Genomic DNA, 18,339 nt, shown 5'->3' on the forward strand with positions numbered 1-18,339 from the left:
CTGCTTGGTGTCATCTCCTTTGAGCCTCACAGCCCCAAGGAAGGTAGGCTTCATCACCGTTTTTGTCCTAACTTAAAATCTGATCCAATAAAGTCGTAAGTGAATTCCCCTCCTTTCCTCAGCCCCAAAGAGGCCACTGTGATCAGTTTTCTATGCTCCTTCCAGATGTTTCTGGGCATCTCTAAACATGCAACAGATAATTACAATGGGCTGATTCTGTGTCAGGTTCTTTCAGGTTCTGGGAACGTGTGTTCCCTCCCCTCATGAGGCTTTTGGGGTCGGCTAGAGACTCATACAAATGAGAAAATCAGGAGGGCTTCTTGGAAGAGGTGGTGCTTGAGCTGAGAGTTATAGGATAGTAGGGGTTAACTGAGGAGGAAAAAAATGAAAAACATGGAGCAGAGAGGAAAGTATGGGCAAAGGCCCTGGGGCAGGAGGGAGCAGGGCACAGAGGATCTTTGAGAAACCAGTGTGGCTGAAGTTCTGAGGTGAGGGCCAGAGTGGAGAGGTTACATCAGTCTTGGGCTTTATTCAGGGGACAAGGACTCGCTGGTGAGTCTGAGACCAGAATGACACATCCTGTTGTATATTTTAAAAGCTCCTTCTGGCTGTTGTGTGGAGGATGGATTGAAGGGGCCAGAATGGCAGAGAGGAGGGGGAAGAGAAGGCTCAGTTGAGTTGGAAAGTGGAGGGGAGTGTCTCGGAGGCGTTCACACCGACCTGTTTAACAAACTCTTAGGTGGGCTCGTGGAGCCAGCCCCTATGGTGAGCCCTTTACATTCACAGTCCCTGCAACAATCTTATGAGCCGTCCCCCACTACTCCCATTTTGCAGACGAGGATCCAGACGCTCAGAGGCGAGGTCACTTGGCTGGTTTTACCCATAGGGTGTCATTCTGTTGTGCTGCAGTTGGCTTTGTGACCCTATGATGGTGTGGGACCTGCCCTCGGTGGGCACGTACAGCCCCTCCCGTTCTGTTCCTGGCTTGTCCTCCCGAGCTGACCGTCATTTGCTCTGCCAGTCCCTGGTGGAAATGACCCCTCGGGTGATTCCTTACTCCGCAGTGGACACCCCTCTGGAGGCTCTGGTGGCAGAACCGCGGAGGTGAACGGTATTGGGGTTCTACGTTGTGCGGCCCTTACCCATCTAAAAGCTGGAGTTCGCCCCCCTTTTCCGGATGGGGAAGCCGAGGGCCACGGTCTGGGAGCGGCGGGCTTGGGCAGTGGGCGGAGCTGCGGGGGGCGGGGCCCTCGGGGCCGCGCCGGCGCCGATGGGCAGGCGTCCCCCGGAGTCCGTGGCGGCGGCGGCGGCGGCGGCGTCTGAACCCCGAGTCGCAGCCGAGCCGGAGCCGAGCGGGTGGCGGCGCCATGGCGTGCGCGGGGCTGCTCACCGTGTGCCTGATCCGGCCGCCCGCGCCCGAGCCCCCGCGGCCCCCCGCGCCCGCGCCCGCCGGACACGCGCTCTTCCAGGACGTGAGTGGGGAGCGGGCAGGGGCTGGCCCGCCCCGGGGGTGTCGCTGCTCTCCAGACTGTCTTCTCTCTCCCTGTGTCTCGCTGGTTCTGTTTCTGACTGTCTCTCCTTGGCCCCGTCTCTGCGTCCCTCTCACTGTTTTTCCCTGTCTCCGTGTCACTGTCTCTCCCTCCAGGTCTCTTTGGGGCTCTGGGTCTCTGTCTCGCCCTCATTGACCCCGCTGTCTCGGTTTTCTTGTGTCTCCCCTATCTTTGTCTCGCTGCCTTCCTGTCTCCTTATCTCTGCATGTCTCTGGTTCAGTGTCACCCCCTGCTGTCCCCCACCCCCATCCCACCCCATCTGTGTGTCTGGTGAGGTGGGGACTGTCAACACTTGTCACAGGAGCACTTGTCACAGGAGCGGTCTCCGCGCCCCTCTGTGGCAGCCCCAGGTGGGCGGACCCGGGCAGGGAAGCCTGGGAGCATAAGCAGTCCCCCGACTCCTGACCCCGAGCCACCTCAGTCTCTTAGATCTGACCCAGGGGCTGTGGGGCTCCACAGTTGGTCAGAGCTGCCCACAGTCATCGTGTGTGGTCTGGACACCCCTCCCGTGGGTGGCAGGTGGCCCTGTAGCCCCCACGGGCACTAGTGTGGAGCAGCCAGGCCCAGCCTCAGTCACTGCCCTGAGCCCCTTGCCCGCCTCGCACTCCACACCCAGCCCGGTGCTGGCCCTTTCATGCTAGCACTCCCAGAGGTCCCTGCCAGTGGGAAGGGCGGTACTCCTGCCCCCTTCCCACTGCCCCCAGTGACTCAGCACCTTGACCTCCTGGCTGGAAGGGACCTGACCCTCCCACTTCCCAGATGGAAAAATCAAGGCCTGAGGGGTTAGGGATATGTCTGAGGTCACACAGGGAGGCAGGGGCCCCCTAGGGTGTGGCCCCAGGTGTCCTCATTCCCAGCTTAGAACCCCTCCCCCCAGTATCTCCATCTGCCCCAGGGTGGCCACACTGGGCTGCTGTGTGACCCTGAGCAGGTGGCAGACCTTTCTGAGTCAGCTTCTGGCTAGGGGTTAGATTCGTCCCTGAGCCTCAGTGACCCCGAGAAAACAGCTGGAGGGGAGTGGCATTCAGGACCTGGAGCTGATAGGGGTTCTCTGTCCAGGCTTTGGCCTGCCCCTCCTTGCCAGACCTGCTGTTCTCCCCTTTACTCCACTGCTTTGGGTGACCTGGGAGTCTCTGGTCCCTTGACTCTGCTCTTCTCTGTCTGTCTGCTTCTGTTGTCCTTCATCTCTGCTTCTCCATAAATACAATCTGTCCACCCTTGCTTTCCACCACCCTCACTCCCCCTTGCACGCAGACACGCATGCACACATACACACGGGCGTGCTCAAGGCTCTCACACTGAGTCACTGCTGGGGCCTCATAGGAAGCCCCAGCTCTGGAAGGGTTAACCTCAGGCTGCTCCCCACTTGCTGGTGGGAAGGCTGAGGCACCCATGAAGAAAGGACTAGCCACTGCCTGCATGTCAGGGTCTTCAGCATGCACACGGAAACAGGCCAGATCCAGCGGAGTCTGGGAAGGAGCATGGCTGCACAGCAGAGTTGAGGTTCAGGTCTGGGACAGGTGCCCAAGATCCTTAGGCCGCATCTTGGCCCATCTCCCTACCTTCCTCAAGCTGAGACTGTGCCAAGGGCTGATGCATCAGACAGAACTCAGAATGGACACTGGGTGTGGGAGACGGGGGTGCAGGAAGCTGGCTTGGAGCACCCCCACGAGGCCAGGCCCCACAGGAGAAGTGAACAAGCGGTGGGACCTGCTGTGTGCGCTTCCTGTGCCCCTTTAGTTGGGAAAGCTCCTGCAGGGCCAAGCTGAGCAGGGAGTTGGGACCAGGCTGGGCAGGAGGAAAGGCGAGGTAGGGGGCAGGCTGGCCAGCAGGGGCCCTGATGTGTTGGGTGGGGCCTCTTACCGCCCAGACCCCACTCACAGCTCCCGTCCATGCCCCTTTGTCCTCTAGGTTTTCCGCAGAGCAGACAAGAATGGTGAGTGTGGCTTCCCCTGGGTCCCACAATGGGGGAAAGGGTGGGGGACATCGGTGAGGCCCAGGGGAGGGTTGAGTGTTTGAGGGCACAGTCTAGAATGGAGAAAAATCGTGGGGGGACCCAAGTCAGGAGAATTATCAAGGCATCCTTCCTGGAGGAAGTGCTGTTTTGAGTCAAGTTTGCCAGGATGGAGAGTGGAAGAAATGTGGTTTAGCCAGAGGCTGGAGGTGGGGGCTTATTTTCACGCAATGCCCTGGCACAGTGGTGGGTACTTCCCATATATGATCTTGTGTTGTCCTCACAACCACCAGCTAGGTGGAGATTCTTTTCCCCATTTCACAAAGGAGCGGAGGGTCAGAGAGGTGAAGCAGGTTGCCTGAGGTCTTTGTGTGGTGGGCCTTGAACCCAGGTCTGTGTGATGCTTGGTCCCAGGCTCCCTGTGTGAGGGGCTTGGAAGGGTGTGGTAATGGAGATGAGGCCCTGTGGGAGTTCTACTCTTAGATTTTTAGAGAGCTCAGTAACTTTCCATATGACCAACCATCTGGACCCAGGGAGGCCTTGGGCAGAATAAAGCTGGGTCCAGGGAATCCTCTCCTCCTGCTCTGGGTCTTGGGCAGTCTCAGTCTCAGTTTCCCAGGTCTGGGAAAACCTTGAAAGCTAAAGGTTTTCAGGCAGGTTGCAGCCCAAAGATGATTTGGAGCAGCGTACTGTGCCCAGAATGGCCAGGTGAGGGTCTGAGCTGAGGCAGCCAGTCAGCCTTGACCTCACTTCCATCTGGGGTCTTCAGACCCTTTTGTGTTTCAGCCTCCTTGAGACAGGATCCTGTCCCCACCTCCTGCCCCTTCTCCTTGGGTCTCTTCAAACTGGTGGAGACCGTTTGTCCCAACTCGTTGATCAGGACACATGGTCTCATTTTGGTCACAGCATTGTGTCTGGGGAGACTCAGACCCTCCCCCAGCTCTGCTCCCCCCACCCCATCTGCTTAGAGACCTTCCAAGACAAATCCCCAGTGTCTCTGGCTATCCCACTTCTGCTCTCAGCCTCTGTTACGTGCCCCCTGTGATGGGGAAGTCATTACCCCACCCAGCCTGCTACTCTTTTTTTTTTGTGAGGAAGATCAGCCCTGAGCTAACATCCATGCTAATCCTCCTCTTTTTGCTGAGGAAGACTGGCTCTGGGCTAACATCTATTGCCAATCCTCTTCCTTTTTTTTTTTTTTTTCCAAAGCTCCAGTAGATAGTTGTATGTCACAGTTGCACATCCTTCCAGTTGCTGTATATGGGACATGGCCTCAGCATGGCCGGAGAAGTGGTGCGTCGGTGCGCGCCCGGGATCCGAACCCGGGCCGCCAGTAGCGGAGCGCGCGCACTTAACCGCTAAGCCACGGGGCCGGCCCTAGCCTGCTACTTCTTACGGTGGCTCCAACTCTTAGGAAGATCTCATCTGCCTCCCTGTCACTTCTCTGTGAAGGGCCTGGGTCCTCCACTCTTGAGTCAGGCTGGCCAGCACGTGGGGCACAGAACTCGGCCCCCAAGTCCTCCAGGTGATGTCTAGGCCGTGTTGTGATCTGGCCGGGTGCCAGGCTGTTGTTGATTTGTTTCTTCACTTGGCAGACATTTGCTGAGTCCCTAGCCACAGCTGTATGTGTACTGGCCTGTCTCTTGGGTGCCTGCAAAGTGGGCACCTCTCGAGGCTCCAGCCCTTTTGTCCCCAACAGCCAGGCCCCCCACCGAGCTCAGACTCCCATTCCACCTGGCTGGGTGGTTGTGAGATGCTGCAAGGCCTTCAGGGGGCCTGGACCTGGTGGCAAGGGTGCAGCCCGGGGTCAGGGGTACCGACTCTGCTCCCTGCCCCCCTCCCCCCAGATGATGGTAAGCTCTCATTTGAGGAATTCCAGAATTACTTTGCCGATGGGGTTCTCAGCCCAGGGGAGCTGCGGGAGCTGTTCAGCGGCATTGATGGGCATCCCACCGAGTGAGTACGCGAGGGGGATGGATGAGCCATGGTTAGATGTGAAGCCGGATTGTCCCAACTCCACTGTGTCCCCTGCTGCCTTGGTTCCTTATGGAGGCTGGGGTCGGGGGTTTCAGGGAAAGGGGTGCCAGGGCTTGATGCCAACCTTACCCGCCCGCCCACCCGCTCCCTGGCTCCAGCCTTGCCCATCACACTGCTTCCAGCTGGGACCCCAAAATAGCCAGGCCTGAGTCACCACCCGTGGTTCAGCCCACAGGTGCCCCCCCACTCCCACTTCCTGCAGGGACCAGAGGATGCCTGGGGACAGCTGGGCCCTGCCTGCTTCTCCCCGTGGCTGCAGGTGCATGAGCACACACGCTCCTCCCCACGGGTGCGCCCACGCCTGCAGGCCTCAGCACGAGTCTGCGTGCTTCTCCCCCCTGCTTCCTCACGTCCTGCACACGTACACAGCTGTCTCTCCCTCACTTCCCTCCCCCGACCCCATCTCCTCAGGATAAATTCCAGAGGCTCCCGTGCCCTCCCTTGTTCTGAGGCTTGGGCTGGACCCTTTGCAGTGCTACCACCCTCCGCCACTAGGTACTCCAGTCATATTTCTTGTCCTTCAAGGCCTAACTTAGGCAGCCCCTCCTCCAGGAAGCCCTCCCTGACCTAACAAGTAATACCCCATGCCTTCTCTGGACTTCCCCAGCCCCGTCTTCCTCTTCCCGGCTCTGACCACTCCCCTCTGGGCCGTGTCCATGTCTGTCTCTCCTGGCCTGAAATCCCCTTAGAGGCTAAGAGTGGGCCTGAGCTTGAGAGTGTCTGAGGGGGCAGAGTACCCTTGCCCCCCTGGCCCCAAAGCCTCTGCCCGCAGAGCGACTTAACCTGGGCTGGAGGCAGGGAGTCGCCTCCTTGTCAGACTGAGCTTGGGGCGGGGAGAGGGAATGGCTTCAAAGTTCTAGTTCACAAAGTCCCAGGCCCAAGTCTGAGGGTCTCAAGGGTGCGTTCTTTTCCCTGCAGCAACTTGGAAACGGAGAAACTGTGTGGTGAGTAGAGCCACAGGAGCTCTTGTCTCCTGGGCCCCTGGGCAGGTGGGTGTGGAGAGGAAGCTGTTGCTGGTGTCCTGGTGGAACAGGATGGGCTGAGCTCAGGCTATGAGGCCTGGTTCGCTGCTGAGGAATTCCAGGTTGGGTAGATGGGGGGCAGGGGGGGCTTGGGGAACCCTTGAGTACCTCCTCTGCCCACAGACTACTTCTCAGGACACCTGGGTGTCTACCAGCCCGTGCTGGCTGCGCTGGAGTCGCTGAACCGGGCAGTGCTCACTGCCATGGACACCACCAAGCTGGTGAGTGGAGGGGCTGATGGTGGGGGCCCAAAACAAGGGCAGGGGTGTCTGCTGTGCTGTGGGAGCCTCTGCCATCGTGGCTCAGGGCTGTGGAGCTAGGGGCCTGGGTTTAAATCCTGGCTCTCCCACTTTCTGGCTGTGCATCTTTACCTCTCTGGGCTTCAGTTTCCTCATCTGTAAACGGGGTAATAAGAGAGGCTACTTCCATACATTTGTTGTGACAATTAAATGAGAGTGAAGGCAGGGATTTTGTCTATCTTGTTCTCTGTTCCCAGCACCCAGCACTATGCCTGGCACACAGTCTTAATACTTGGAGTTTGTATTACCGGCTGGCTCTGACTGTTGAGGGAGGTGAAGCCTAGGACCTGCGGGGAGAGGCGGTGGTGAGGCATGCTCACGCACGTCCACAGGCCCGTGCTGGTGTTCGGAGCCCGGTGGGGCGGGGCTAGGCCTGAGGACACGCGTGAGTGGGCAGGCACATGTGCACCCGTGTGTTTGTGTGCACGCGTGGACAAGCGTAAACAGTGCTCACAGCCAGGACTCCAGGCCCGTGGATGGTGACTTCAGAGAACCACAAGCTGCCCCTCCCTTTGTGTGTTCCTTTTAAGAAATGTCTCCCCCTCCCTTGGTCCCATAGCTCTTAATAAGGGGGCAGGAGGGAGCAGTGAGCAAGCCTGGGATTGTGCCTGTCCCTACTTTTTACAAGAAGGGGAAACTGAGGCCCTCAGCAAGTCAGTGATCAGCTGAGGACAGGCTTCCCCTACTGGTTGCTTTCACATGGGATTTAGTAGCTTTTCAAAGGGTCAGCTCTCGGGGCCTGGCATGGGATGGGAATCCAAATGCTACATGATGCGGGGTTGGTGTGTTGAGCAACTTCCATGTTTGGCCTGGACCCAAATGTGGGCATCGCCTTCCTTGTTGCCATGGAAACAGGACCCTGGGGTGGGCATCTGGACTGGCATTCTCTGAACTGGAACTGGTTAGGGGGATTCAAACTGCAGGTCAAAGTGATGGCCCCGGGCCCTGACCACCTCATCCTGGCCCAGAAAGGGCCAGGGGGTGACCCATCACCACACGATGACTCTGCCAGCTCTAGTCACTTGGGACTTTTATTTGGCACTCGATGCCTCTGATAGAGCTTCAGCTCAGCCCGCCCAGTCCCTGCTTCTGCAGCCCCCGCCTTCCGTGGCACTAGCCCCTCCAGTCCAACATGACTGGCTCAGTTGAACACTTCGTGCACCAGCCTGGAGCCACACTCCTGGTACATGGCTCGGGTCATCCAGCGGCATTGGAAGGAGCGCAGCGAGGCCACCATAGAGCCGCCTGTCCACACCGCTGTGCCACGCCCAGGCTTGGCCACCAGGCGTGGCTGCATTGCCCCAGAGCCATGCCGCCGGCACTGGGCCTGCAGCTCCATCTCCAGGCGCTCAGGAAAGCCTGGGAAAAGTGTGGAGCCACCGGCCAGCACCACAGTGTTAGCCAGCCGTGTCCGCAGGGTTGCCGGCACCCTCTGCAGTGCTCGAAAGGCCATTGTGGGCAGTCCTGGCTCAGCTTGGCCTAGCAGACTGGGCTGGAAGATAGGTTCCGGGCAGCGGAAGCGCTCACTGCTGAGGCAGACGGAGCCCCCATTGCCCAAGCAGAAACTGGCTGGATGGTGGCGGGCAGGGTTGTGGAGGTCACCCTCGAAGTCCAGCGATACATAGCAGCAGCGCTTCTTGAGCTGGGTGACGGCCTTGCGTGGCAGGGCCTGCAGCCGTAGCTCGGGGCACGCAGCCACCAGCAGGTCCCGCAGGTAGCGCGACAGGGTGCTGCCTGCTACGTCCAGCCGGAAGGTGGCCTCGTGCCACGAGTGGCCGGCATAGATGGGCGTGGCGTGGCACACGCCCGCGCCTGCCTCCACGGACAGCCCGCTGAACGCGCCGGTGGAGGAGAGCGCCAACAACGCGGTGCTGGCCAAGTGGCACGCGGGCACTGCCAGGGCCTCGAACAGCAGCTCGGCCACGCGCTCGCGGCCCGCGGGCGGCGCGGAGGGCGAGTCGCTCACCAGCACGGGCCACTGCTCTGGGCACACCCGCAGGCCGCCCAGCAGCAGGCGCTCCCACAGGCCCTCCAGCGCCTCCCAGTCCACCACCACGCCGTGCTTGATGGGGTGCGCCCGCGCCACGCCGCCCGCCAGCTCGCAGCCCAGCGCCCCAGGCAGCACGGGCCGGTCCCAGCTGGGCACCAGGCTGGAGCTCTTCAGCACCAGGCGCGGCTGGTCCTCGCCCGCGAAGCCCGCCTTGGTGAAGCCGGAGCCCTGGTCCACCACCACCGCGACGCGGCCCAGCGAGGGCGGCCGGCGGACCCCGCGGCTCCTCGACACCGACGCCACGGTCCGGGCTCCGCCCCGCCCCGCGGCCACAGGCTCCGCGCCCGGGGGCTCGGTCCCGCCCCCGGCCTGAGACCCCAGCTCTCGGCTCTGCCCCCTGGGCCTAAGTCCCCGCCTCTCTGGCCAGATAACGCTCGCTCTCGATTCTTGGCTCTGACCTCCGGTCCTGGGGCCCTGCTCTTCTGGCCAGAGGGGATGTCTCCTTTCAGCTCTGGACTCCGCCCGTAGGCCTGAGGCCCCGCCTCTGGCTCAAGTGTCAGGCTCCACCTTCGCTGGGCTACGGCCGTTTCTTGCCGTCTTCGCCTCCTATGGCTCACGGCTCAAGGGTCCACCTTGCACCAGGCCCCACCGTTTCTTTGAGGACACGCCTCTGCCGTGCGGCTCCGCTCCCTGAGCCCTTGCGGAGGTGGATGATCACAGGGCCAGGCCAAATCCTTTCAGATATTGAGAAGCCACCAGGAGCGGCAGAGTTCTGATAATGAAGGGGCCTTGTGGCAATGTCATCCCCACGTAAATCCCACCTTGGGGACCCAGGACTCCAGCCCAGTCCTTGAGCCCAGGTAGTCTGGCACCTCTCACCTGGGCTTGACCGAAGTAGTTCCTGGTCGTGGAGGTGGGAGGGGGTGATCAGAGAAGGAAGGAAAAGAACTTGGACTCATTGTGACCTCAGACCTCAGCACTTGCTGCGCTTCCACAGCCCTCTCACCCAAAGAAAACTCCCTGGACTTATCCTCTTCCCTGGGACAGGGCCAAAGGCAGTGATTTTGGCATCCAGGGGTCTGGCCTCAGGTGCCCAGCACAACCAATCTGATTCCTTCCCCAAACCACTTCGGATTATCCGATGTACTCTGGCCAGATGTGCAGCCCCTTCCCTCTCAACGCTGAAGAGAAAGCTCTTAATCACAGATCTACAGCCACTCTTGAGGATCTCTGTGTGCTCAGCCTTGAGGGGCCCAGGCAGCCCACAGAGGAACCCTACCTCCAGGGGCTTCCACATATGGACTCCGGAGGGCCTGAGTTTGTGACTCAGTTCTGAAGCTGACTCACCGTGCACCCCTGAGCAAGTCCTGATCTCTTTCTCGGCTCAGTTTCTTCATCCAAAAGGTAGTAACCCTCATGCACAGGAAAGAGGCCACTTCTTATTTATGCAGAGTCTCATGATTCTCTTTAGGACCATTTTGGTTGCAATTTGAATATCCACTCAGATGAGCTTAAGCTAAAATGGGGATTTTATTACAAAGATCTTGCATGTCTTACGGATACCAAGGGCAAGGGTGAAATCAGGTTTCGGGAACAGACTGGAAGCAGGGCTTGATTGCAGGGCTGTGGGGAAACCCAGGATGTGCGCTGGATCTGCATTGTGTGTTTATTCTTTTGAAGACTGGCTTCAGCCTGTGCATGTTCATGTAGAAAACACAGTCTCTTACAGCTCATAATTACAGTCCCAGGGAAGGAACTGATAGGACCAGTTTGAGCCAATCGCTTATGGCCAGAAGGGGTGGCCACACTCAAGAACATGCTTACCTTGGTTGTAACCATGTGGATGGTAGTGAAGGGTCAGTTCTCACAAATAGCGGGAGAGATGCTATTGGTCGTGCAACCTCCAGCTTGATGCAGGAGATGTGGAGGGGTTGTTGATCAGGTTGACACTGACAAAAGAGCATCTTCAGCAGAAGCTGGACCTGTGGCTTTAGTGAGCTGGGACCTTCACCCCTGCTGCATCTGCCCCCAAAGGGGACATTCTGAGGTTGGTCGCCAGTGGAAGGCAGGCTGCAGGTTCGGCAGGGCTAGGGGGGCACTAGGGTCTGGAGCTGGGTTTGGGACCCAGGAAAGTGAGGAGAAGCAGCTGGGTCCTGCCCACAGAAAGTGTGCCAGGCCTCTCTTGGGTGATTTAGGGAGGTGAGCCTCGGATTGGAGACAAGTGCCAATATGGCCAGAGCAGGGGTGAGGGTGGAAGTCACTGAGAAGCCCTAGAGAGGAAGGCCAAGGCTGGGGGCTGGGCCTGCACATCCCCGATAATAGGTTTGGGTGCCCTGGTGGGCAATGGAGAACACTGCGAGCTGATGAGCATGAACTGCTCTACAGAGAGATGAATGGTTTGGAAGAAACCTTTGCCTGCCATGTGGGGAAGGGGATGGGATGGGATAGGTTGAGACAAGTAACTGAGGTACCTTAGGGGTTATGAAGCGGAGTGGGGTAGGAATTAGGGGTCAGAGGTGGAGGAAAGCCGCCTCTCCTCCCAGGTGCTCTCACGCAGAATGAGCGTCTCAGGCCCACCCCTGCTGGCCGTGGGACAGTTCTTCTCCCGGGTGGTGGCTGTTTGCCTGGGATCCTCCCTCTGCCTAAGAAGGACTTGTGAATGCTGGGGACTCTTGGAGATATCAGGCCTCTGCTGGAAGCAGGCCCCTCCTCCTAGCGTGGCCAGCTGGTTTGCCCAAGCTCATCTCCCTTGGGCCTGCAGACCTGGCAGGGTCTGCCACGGGCCGGGGGTGGGGGTGGGGAACAGCCTCCCTCCACTGAGACAGGGTGCCCCCTCCCCAGCTCTGGGCAGGGGTTCTGATCCGTGGGTCACAAGGAAGGAGAAGGCAAAAACAGCCCTGGCTCCAGACCCTGGCCGTTGCTCTACCCTGAGTACGCCTGTTCATCTCTGTCTTGCTCTGGGCCTCAGTTTCTCGCCCCGCCCCCCGGCTCCGCGCCCTGACGCCTCAGACAGAGCTAGCCGGCGCCAGGGTTGCTATGCGCTCTTTATTGGGCCGGGTCCTGGGGCCGGAAGGCCGGGCCAGCGCTCAGGGCCGCGGGCAAGGGCAGCCGCGCCGCTCGCTCGGCCGCTGGCGGGCGGCGTCGGCCTCCCGCTGCGCCCTGCTCTGGGTCGGCAGGCGCGCGTGGAGCCCGGGCGCGGCCTTGGCCCCGCCCCCCGCGCCGCCCCCGCCCCCGGGCCCGCCCGCTGCGCGCCGCCCCTCCTGCTGCGGCCGCGCGTCCAGCAGCAGCAGCAGCAGCACCAGGGTCTTCTTCATCTCGCGCGCGCGCGCGCCCTCGCGCCCCTCGGCGCCGTCACCCGCTCCTCGCAGCATGGGCGCCGCGGCCCGGGAACCCACCGGGACGCCCGCCGCGGCCTCGCCCGGCTTTCCGGGCTGCGCGCTGGGGCCCGCCGCCACCTCGGCCAGCTGCTGTTCCTTGTCCAGGGGGAAAAGCAGCACGATCTTGGCCTGGGGGTGGAGCAGCGGCGTGAGGGGAAAGAGCGCGCCCCGCCTTCCTCCCCGGGACCCCTACCCACCCCAGTCCTATCTCCCAGGACTCTGCCCCCTCTACGTTTCCAGGACTCTCGCCATGCTCCCGTACCCGGGAGGGGGTTCCCCACCCTGCCCCACGGCCGGAGACCCCCGCCTCCACTCTGGAAACCCTCAGCCATCCAGGCTGACCTCGTGAGACCTCGCTCCCGTCTACGTTTATGGGATCCCTGCCTGTCCTCCCAGCCTTGACACTGGGACCCTCACCCACCCCGGCCCCGGGGCCAGGGCCTCTGCCCACTTGAAAAGGGGGAGAAGTAGCATGGTTTGAGACTGGGGCTGGAAAAGGGGGCATAGGGGAACTCCTGCCCATAGCCCCGGTGGTACCAAGTAGGGGTTCATTCCCCGTGCTGGGACCTCCACCCATCAGTCCGGGGTTGTGAGAATCCCCTCCTGCCCACCTTCCTGGGCTCCCAAGTCTCATCCCCCTCCTGGTTTCTGGAATCCCTGCCCTCCCTTCTGGGCTTTTAGGACCTCATCCACACTCACATGGGTTCCTGGGACCCTCATCCTCAGGAAGGCTTCTCTAACCCTTTCCATGCCCCTAGGCCTAGACTCCCAGAATCCACTCCTGCCCACCTGTCCAGGTTCCCCTGACCCCCACCTGCCCCTTGGCCCCTGGCGCTCACGCTCGGCTTCTTCCGCTTGAGGTGGCTGAAGAACAGCTGTTTCCGCCGGGCTGTGTCCACGTCAGGTGGCTTCTCCTTGCGGGCCTGCTTGGGAACTTTGGTCCTCTTGTGAGAACTATTGTTTCCCATGGCAGGACTGGTCACCACTGGGGGCCACAGCCCATGCTGCCTCTGCCCTGCTCTCTGGCCAGGGGCCCCCTGCCCTAGCTCTGTCCCGGGGAGGCTCCATTGTGACCTCATGGATTGACCTCACCAGTTCCAGGCTCTGAGTTCCTCCTCCCACAACCCGCAGGCGAATATTGGCTCCATTTACTCTGTCTTTGACTTCTTCTAGCCTCAGTTTCTCGGCTGTAAAACTGGGCTAATGATCATAAATGAGATGATGCCTGTAAGGTGCTTAGTGTTGAGTAGAGAGGAATTTCTGTGACCTCAGTTTGAATTCTGGCTCTGCCACTAACTAGTTGTATGACCTTGGCCAATAATCAACTGCTCTAGGCCTCAGTCTTCATCTGCAAAGTGGGGTCAAAATTATGGTTCCTATAAGTTGTTATGAGGATTTAATGAAATTCTGCTTGGAACAGGGCCTGGCACAGAGTGGATGCTTGTGTCAGCTGGGTTCTTTGGTTGCAAGCAACAGAAACTGATCAGTCGTCTTAACAACCCAAAAGGGAATTTATTGGAAGGACTTCAGGTAGCTCAGAGCATGGCCAGGAAGTCTGGAGACTGAGCTTGCAGAGAGAGAAACCACTGGCCTCTCTGACAATGAGAGAACCTAGCCTCCCCTCTGTCCCTACCTCCCAGTTCATAAGCCTGGCCCAGCGGGGCCCATGTGATGGTTGAGTCGAGGCAGGTCCTGGGCAGGAGACGAAGCTCCTGACGGATGGGTCCTCTGGGGCCCCTTGTAGCGGGAGAGCAGGCACCTGGACCACAGCTCCGCAAGACTCCCATCTTGGACTGTGTCCTGTGTAGGAATTGACTCACTGGAGCCTCTCGGCAGCTCAGTGAGATGGCTATCATGCCTGTTTTATAGGTGAGGAAACTGAGGCCCAAGGAGGTGAAGGTAGTTGGGGAGTCTGTGAGCATCCCAAGTGGGCAGCACTTGGCCTGGCACATGGTCAGCCTCCCTATCTCTGCTTGCCTTGGGAGGAGCTGGGGAGAGGCGGGTGATGTAGGTGGGGCTCAGCGCTGGGGTGTGTGTGAGGACAGCCACCTGGCTGTCTTGTATCTGCAGCTCCTAGTAAAAGATGCTCAGTAAATGTGGCGTGGGTGAGTGAATGAATGAGTGCATGCATATACAGATTGTGAGTTTGGGGCCAGCTGCTGTGTATGGGGCCGCATCACACCATGTTTTTGCCTCATGTGTCAGAATTGGCCTTTGGATGCCCTGTGACCTGCCCCACCCCCCACTAGCCTAGCTGTGCTGGGGCCTCACTGGCTGAAGGTGGTGGTCCCAACAGGCAAAGGGCCTGGAGGCCCAGAGAATGGCAGATACCTACCGTGAGTTGGCCTCTCACCTCCCAGGAAGAGGCCTAGACAAAGAGGGGTCTGGTCTTGGCTCGCCCACTGAGCCCCGGTGCCCTTCTGCTTATGCCAGGTCTGCATGCCCTCTGTTCTTCATGCTGCAGCTGTTACTCTGACAGACAGAGGGAGGGGAGCAGAGGAATGGCTCCCCATCCAGAAATATATGCTTGGGGCTGAGAGATGCCAGCTCTGCCCCCTCTGCCCTTAGGAGTATGAGCGGGCCTCCAAAATGGACCAGTTTGTGACACGCTTCCTACTGCGGGAGACAGTGAGCCAGCTCCAAGCCCTGCAGAGCTCGCTGGAGGGGGCATCGGAGACCCTGGAGGCCCAGGCCCGCGGCCCACGGTATGTGAGGCATCCTGCTGGCCTGCAGGTCCTGTTCGTGAATGCCCTTTACATTCTGTAGTCCCAGCATCCTGGAGCCCCAATTCTTGTTCTCGGGCAGGGAGGCCGAGAAGGGGTGAGAAGGGGTGGCTGGCTGTGAGGCTGGGCCTCAGTGTCCCGGGAAGCCTGTCTTGCTCCACCCAGGCTTGGCCCTGTTCTGGGACCCCAGTCCTTGGCCCTGTGGGTCTGGGAGCAGTGGGCTGACCCGCTGCTTCCCTTAGGTCAGATGAAGACAGTGTGGAGGTGCAGAGCAGGCCTCGTGGCAGCCGGCGGGCGGGGCGCAGGGCCCTGAGGAGCGTCAGTTGGTCACCCACCTGGTCTCCTGGCTCCTCTGACACAGGTGCACCTGTGGTGGGGTGGGAGAGCTGGCTGAGGAGGGTCCAGGGTGGGCACAGCATCCCCAGTGCCTGCTCCTCACTGCTCCTCAGTTCATCGTGAGACGCCTCCCAACCTGACTTCCCCCCATGGGCCCCCACCCCCAGGGCGGAGCTCAGAGGCCGAGATGCAGTGGCGGCTCCAGGTCAACCGTCTCCAGGAGCTCATCGACCAGCTTGAGTGCAAGGTGAGCAGCCGTGTACCCAGAGCCCCGTGGGGGCGGACCTTCCTGGAATCCGCCCAAGCCAGGCACATGCTGGGGCGCTTGGCCCACACTCCGTGTCCCTCACAGGCCCCCCGGCTGGAACCCCTGCATGAAGAGGAGCTTACCAAGGGGCCCGACTCGGTGAGTCTGGGAGAGGGACAGGCAGCAGGGTCTCAGGGGCCAGGAGGTGCTCATGAAATGAGGGGGATCGTGGGGCCAGCCGCCCACCTGGCCCCTGCGGTGCACACACACCCCCTTCCTCAGGTTTGGCCCAGCCCTCATACCCCAGGCCTGGCAGGCAGGGTTCTGGCCCTTGCTCTGTGACTGCAGAAATCACTGTCCCTCTCTGGGCCTCAGTTTCCCTCATCTGCATTTCTGAAAGCTAGGTCTGTGGATGGAGGCCGGAGGGGACAGTAGGAAGTGGTGGCATACTGCAGGAGAGAGGGACAGTGGCTTGATCAAAGCAGTGACCTTGATGATGGGGAAAGGAGGTTGGAGTTAGGGATGTTAGGGGCGGATCGGGGCAGGAGCCCGACCTCAGGTGCAGGTCAAGAAGGACAGGGTCCTCCTGGAGACCCCAGCCAGTCCCTCACCCGTGTCCTGCCTTACCCCAGCTAACCGGGCTGCCTCTCTTGCCAGCACATCCTCGTGGCCCAGAGGCAGATGCAGGTGGCAGAGGAAGCCCTGCAGGACTTCCACCGTGCCCTGTGCTGCTACGTGGACTTCACAGGGGCTCAGAGCCATTGCCTGCAGTGAGTCCCCAGCTGGCTGGTGGGCTGACCAAGGTGGGGGCGGGGAGCAGGGAGCAGTGCTGGGCCTGGGTGTCCTGGGCCAGGGCTCCCATTAGATACCCCTGGCTGGGTGGGCAGAGGTAGTGGCAGCCGGGCCTGGCCTGGCCTGGCCATCTCTTTGGCTCTGCAGTGTATCTGCCCAGAAGATGCTGGACAATGCTTCCTTCACCCTGTACGAGTTCTGGCAGGATGAGGCCTCCTGGAGAAGGTATGAGTGGTGGTCTAACAGCTAACCTTTACTGATTATGGGCCCTGGAGTGAGTCAGGCCTGGCTTCAAATCATCCTCTCCTCATCCTGTGTGACCTCAGGGGAATTACCTAACCCCTCTGAGCCCCAGTGGCCTCCTTTCCAAAATGGGAGTGATAACAGTTCCACCCTCATATGAGTTAAATGAGATGATGTGTAAAGAACTGAATGCAGTGTCAGGTACACAGTAGGTGCTCAGTGACTATACACTGTCACCACTGTGCCATACCCTATGCCAAGCACCTGTGTGTTACTTCATGTAATCCTCACAGTATCCCAGTGAAGTTGACACCACTGTCCCCATTTCGCAGAGGTGAAAACTGAGGCTCAGAGCCAACATGAGGAAGGACTGGAATCTGACTCCAGGCAGGGGGACTGGAGTGGGAGTGGGGAGCTCTTAAGCAGGTGGTCCTGATCTCTGGGGGACTAGCTCCAGCCTCAGCTCCCTCCACGGCCCTCCCCAGGCACCAGCAGTCCGCCTGCAGTAAGGCCTTCCAGCGCATCCTCATTGACCACCTGCGGGCTCCCGACACCCTGACCACTGTGTTCTTCCCAGGTGTGCTGCAGCCCCCAACCCTCTCCATAGCCCTGGGACCTGGGAAGGGGCAGCTGGGGCCCTGATGGCCCCTGACCCCCAACCTCTGACCCTAGCCTCCTGGTGGATTATGAATAATAACTGAGCCTGACCTGCATAAGCCAAGGACCCTGGGGCCCTGCCTGCCTCCTTCTGGAGCTTCTGGACTGGTCAACTCAGCACCAAGACCAAGGACGCTGCCGCCTCCTAGGCCTGAGGCCTGGCTTTCAGAGGCCTCCCAGACCCGGCTGATGGAGTTTCAGCCCAGGGGTCAGGGACTGGGCTGCTTGCTTTCTGTTCTTTATGTGTCAGTGTATTTTATTGTTTGTAGCTTTGGCCTCTGAGGCACTCTGGCCTCTGCCCGGCTCAGGAGGCCTGGATCCTGGTCCCCTCTGCTGCTGCCTTGCTGTGTGACCCAGGGCAGGTCGCTTCCCTCTCTGAGCAAGCCTCAGGCCATCTGGCTGCCTAGCGGGTGCCCTGCTTTCTCCCTGCTGTCTTGGGGCCAGGCTTCTCTTCTTCCCCAACCAGCAGCAGAACCAGGGCTGATGCTCAGGGACCCCCACCTGACCCCGAACCTCGACCCCGGAGGCTGGGCCAGATCCGCCAGCAGTGTGGGGTAAGGACCCTGGTGTCCCCATCACCTTCCTGGGCCAGCAGGCTCCTGCCTCTTCCAGCACCCACGGCTGCACCAGAGACCTCTGGAGGATCCTGGGTTGGTTTGCATGTCATTTGCATATCATTTGCATGCTCATGCCCACCCATACTCAGGGCCCTCTGGGAAGCCCCAAGGTGACCTTGCCAAGTAGCAATAATTTGGACCCAGAGTAGCCTGCTGCCCCCAGATACCTCTGAACCCCAGCCCAGGACCCCAGCACAGAGGCAATAAAGGCAGTGGTCACCTCTGGTGTCACGTCCTCTCTCTCTCCCTCGGCAAGGCCAGGCGGTGGGGCTGGTTTGCATCTCAGACCAAAGACACAAGGCAGGAAACCTTCCTTCAGAAATCAAAGGATTCCCATCTCGAGCTGCCATGCCTGCAGATAGTGGGAACTTAATCATAGCTGACCCAGCTTTCCTTACCTCAGGCTCTCTCACCCCACAAGCCCTGGTTCTGGGGTCTTGTTGAGGAAAGGGGAGTGGACATGGTCTCTGCTTTAAACCCGTCAAAGTCAGCTGG

The 18,339-nt window shown here is 60.0% G+C and overlaps 3 protein-coding genes across 4 annotated transcripts; 1 reads left to right on the forward strand and 2 right to left on the reverse strand.

Moving 5' to 3' along the window:
* The first annotated feature begins 1,359 nt into the window (after nucleotides 1-1,359).
* On the forward strand, nucleotides 1,360-18,147 carry NECAB3 (N-terminal EF-hand calcium binding protein 3). Of its 2 annotated transcripts, XM_058562899.1 has the most exons (13): nucleotides 1,360-1,472; nucleotides 3,462-3,486; nucleotides 5,352-5,460; nucleotides 6,460-6,485; nucleotides 6,687-6,784; nucleotides 14,798-14,934; nucleotides 15,195-15,313; nucleotides 15,456-15,535; nucleotides 15,641-15,694; nucleotides 16,193-16,305; nucleotides 16,475-16,552; nucleotides 17,056-17,147; nucleotides 17,243-18,147. In XM_058562899.1, exons 1-13 carry the CDS (start codon nucleotides 1,368-1,370, stop codon nucleotides 17,269-17,271), a joined length of 1,065 nt encoding a protein of 354 aa, XP_058418882.1. In that variant the 5' UTR covers nucleotides 1,360-1,367; the 3' UTR covers nucleotides 17,272-18,147. The 2 variants fall into 2 exon arrangements, with proteins under 2 accessions (XP_058418882.1, XP_058418881.1); XM_058562898.1 differs by having other exon boundaries at nucleotides 17,056-18,147.
* Nucleotides 7,677-10,691, reverse strand: ACTL10 (actin like 10). The gene is made up of 2 exons (XM_058563396.1): nucleotides 10,677-10,691; nucleotides 7,677-9,221 (listed from the first exon to the last, which is right to left on the reverse strand). The coding sequence occupies exons 1-2, from the start codon at nucleotides 10,689-10,691 to the stop codon at nucleotides 8,004-8,006; spliced, it is 1,233 nt and encodes a 410-aa protein (XP_058419379.1). The 3' UTR covers nucleotides 7,677-8,003.
* C19H20orf144 (chromosome 19 C20orf144 homolog) lies at nucleotides 11,939-13,201 on the reverse strand. Its single transcript, XM_058562901.1, has 2 exons — nucleotides 13,069-13,201; nucleotides 11,939-12,358 (listed from the first exon to the last, which is right to left on the reverse strand). The coding sequence occupies exons 1-2, from the start codon at nucleotides 13,195-13,197 to the stop codon at nucleotides 11,939-11,941; spliced, it is 549 nt and encodes a 182-aa protein (XP_058418884.1). The 5' UTR covers nucleotides 13,198-13,201.
* Nucleotides 18,148-18,339: the final 192 nt, after the last annotated feature.

This window comes from Diceros bicornis, chromosome 19, assembly GCF_020826845.1.
Source record: "Diceros bicornis minor isolate mBicDic1 chromosome 19, mDicBic1.mat.cur, whole genome shotgun sequence".
NCBI classification, from domain to species: domain Eukaryota; kingdom Metazoa; phylum Chordata; class Mammalia; order Perissodactyla; family Rhinocerotidae; genus Diceros; species Diceros bicornis.

Bases quoted from the DNA above. Each gene is read 5' to 3' on its own strand.
- NECAB3 (XM_058562898.1), top strand. From the start codon at position 1,368: ATGGCGTGCGCGGGGCTGCTCACCGTGTGCCTGATCCGGCCGCCCGCG. The intron at 1,473-3,461 runs GTGAGTGGGGAG...TTTGTCCTCTAG, and splicing joins GACACGCGCTCTTCCAGGAC to GTTTTCCGCAGAGCAGACAA. The intron at 15,314-15,455 runs GTGCACCTGTGG...CCCCACCCCCAG, and splicing joins TCCTGGCTCCTCTGACACAG to GGCGGAGCTCAGAGGCCGAG.
- C19H20orf144 (XM_058562901.1), bottom strand. From the start codon at position 13,197: ATGGGAAACAATAGTTCTCACAAGAGGACCAAAGTTCCCAAGCAGGCC. The intron at 12,359-13,068 runs GTGAGCGCCAGG...CTCCACCCCCAG, and splicing joins TCAAGCGGAAGAAGCCGAGC to GCCAAGATCGTGCTGCTTTT.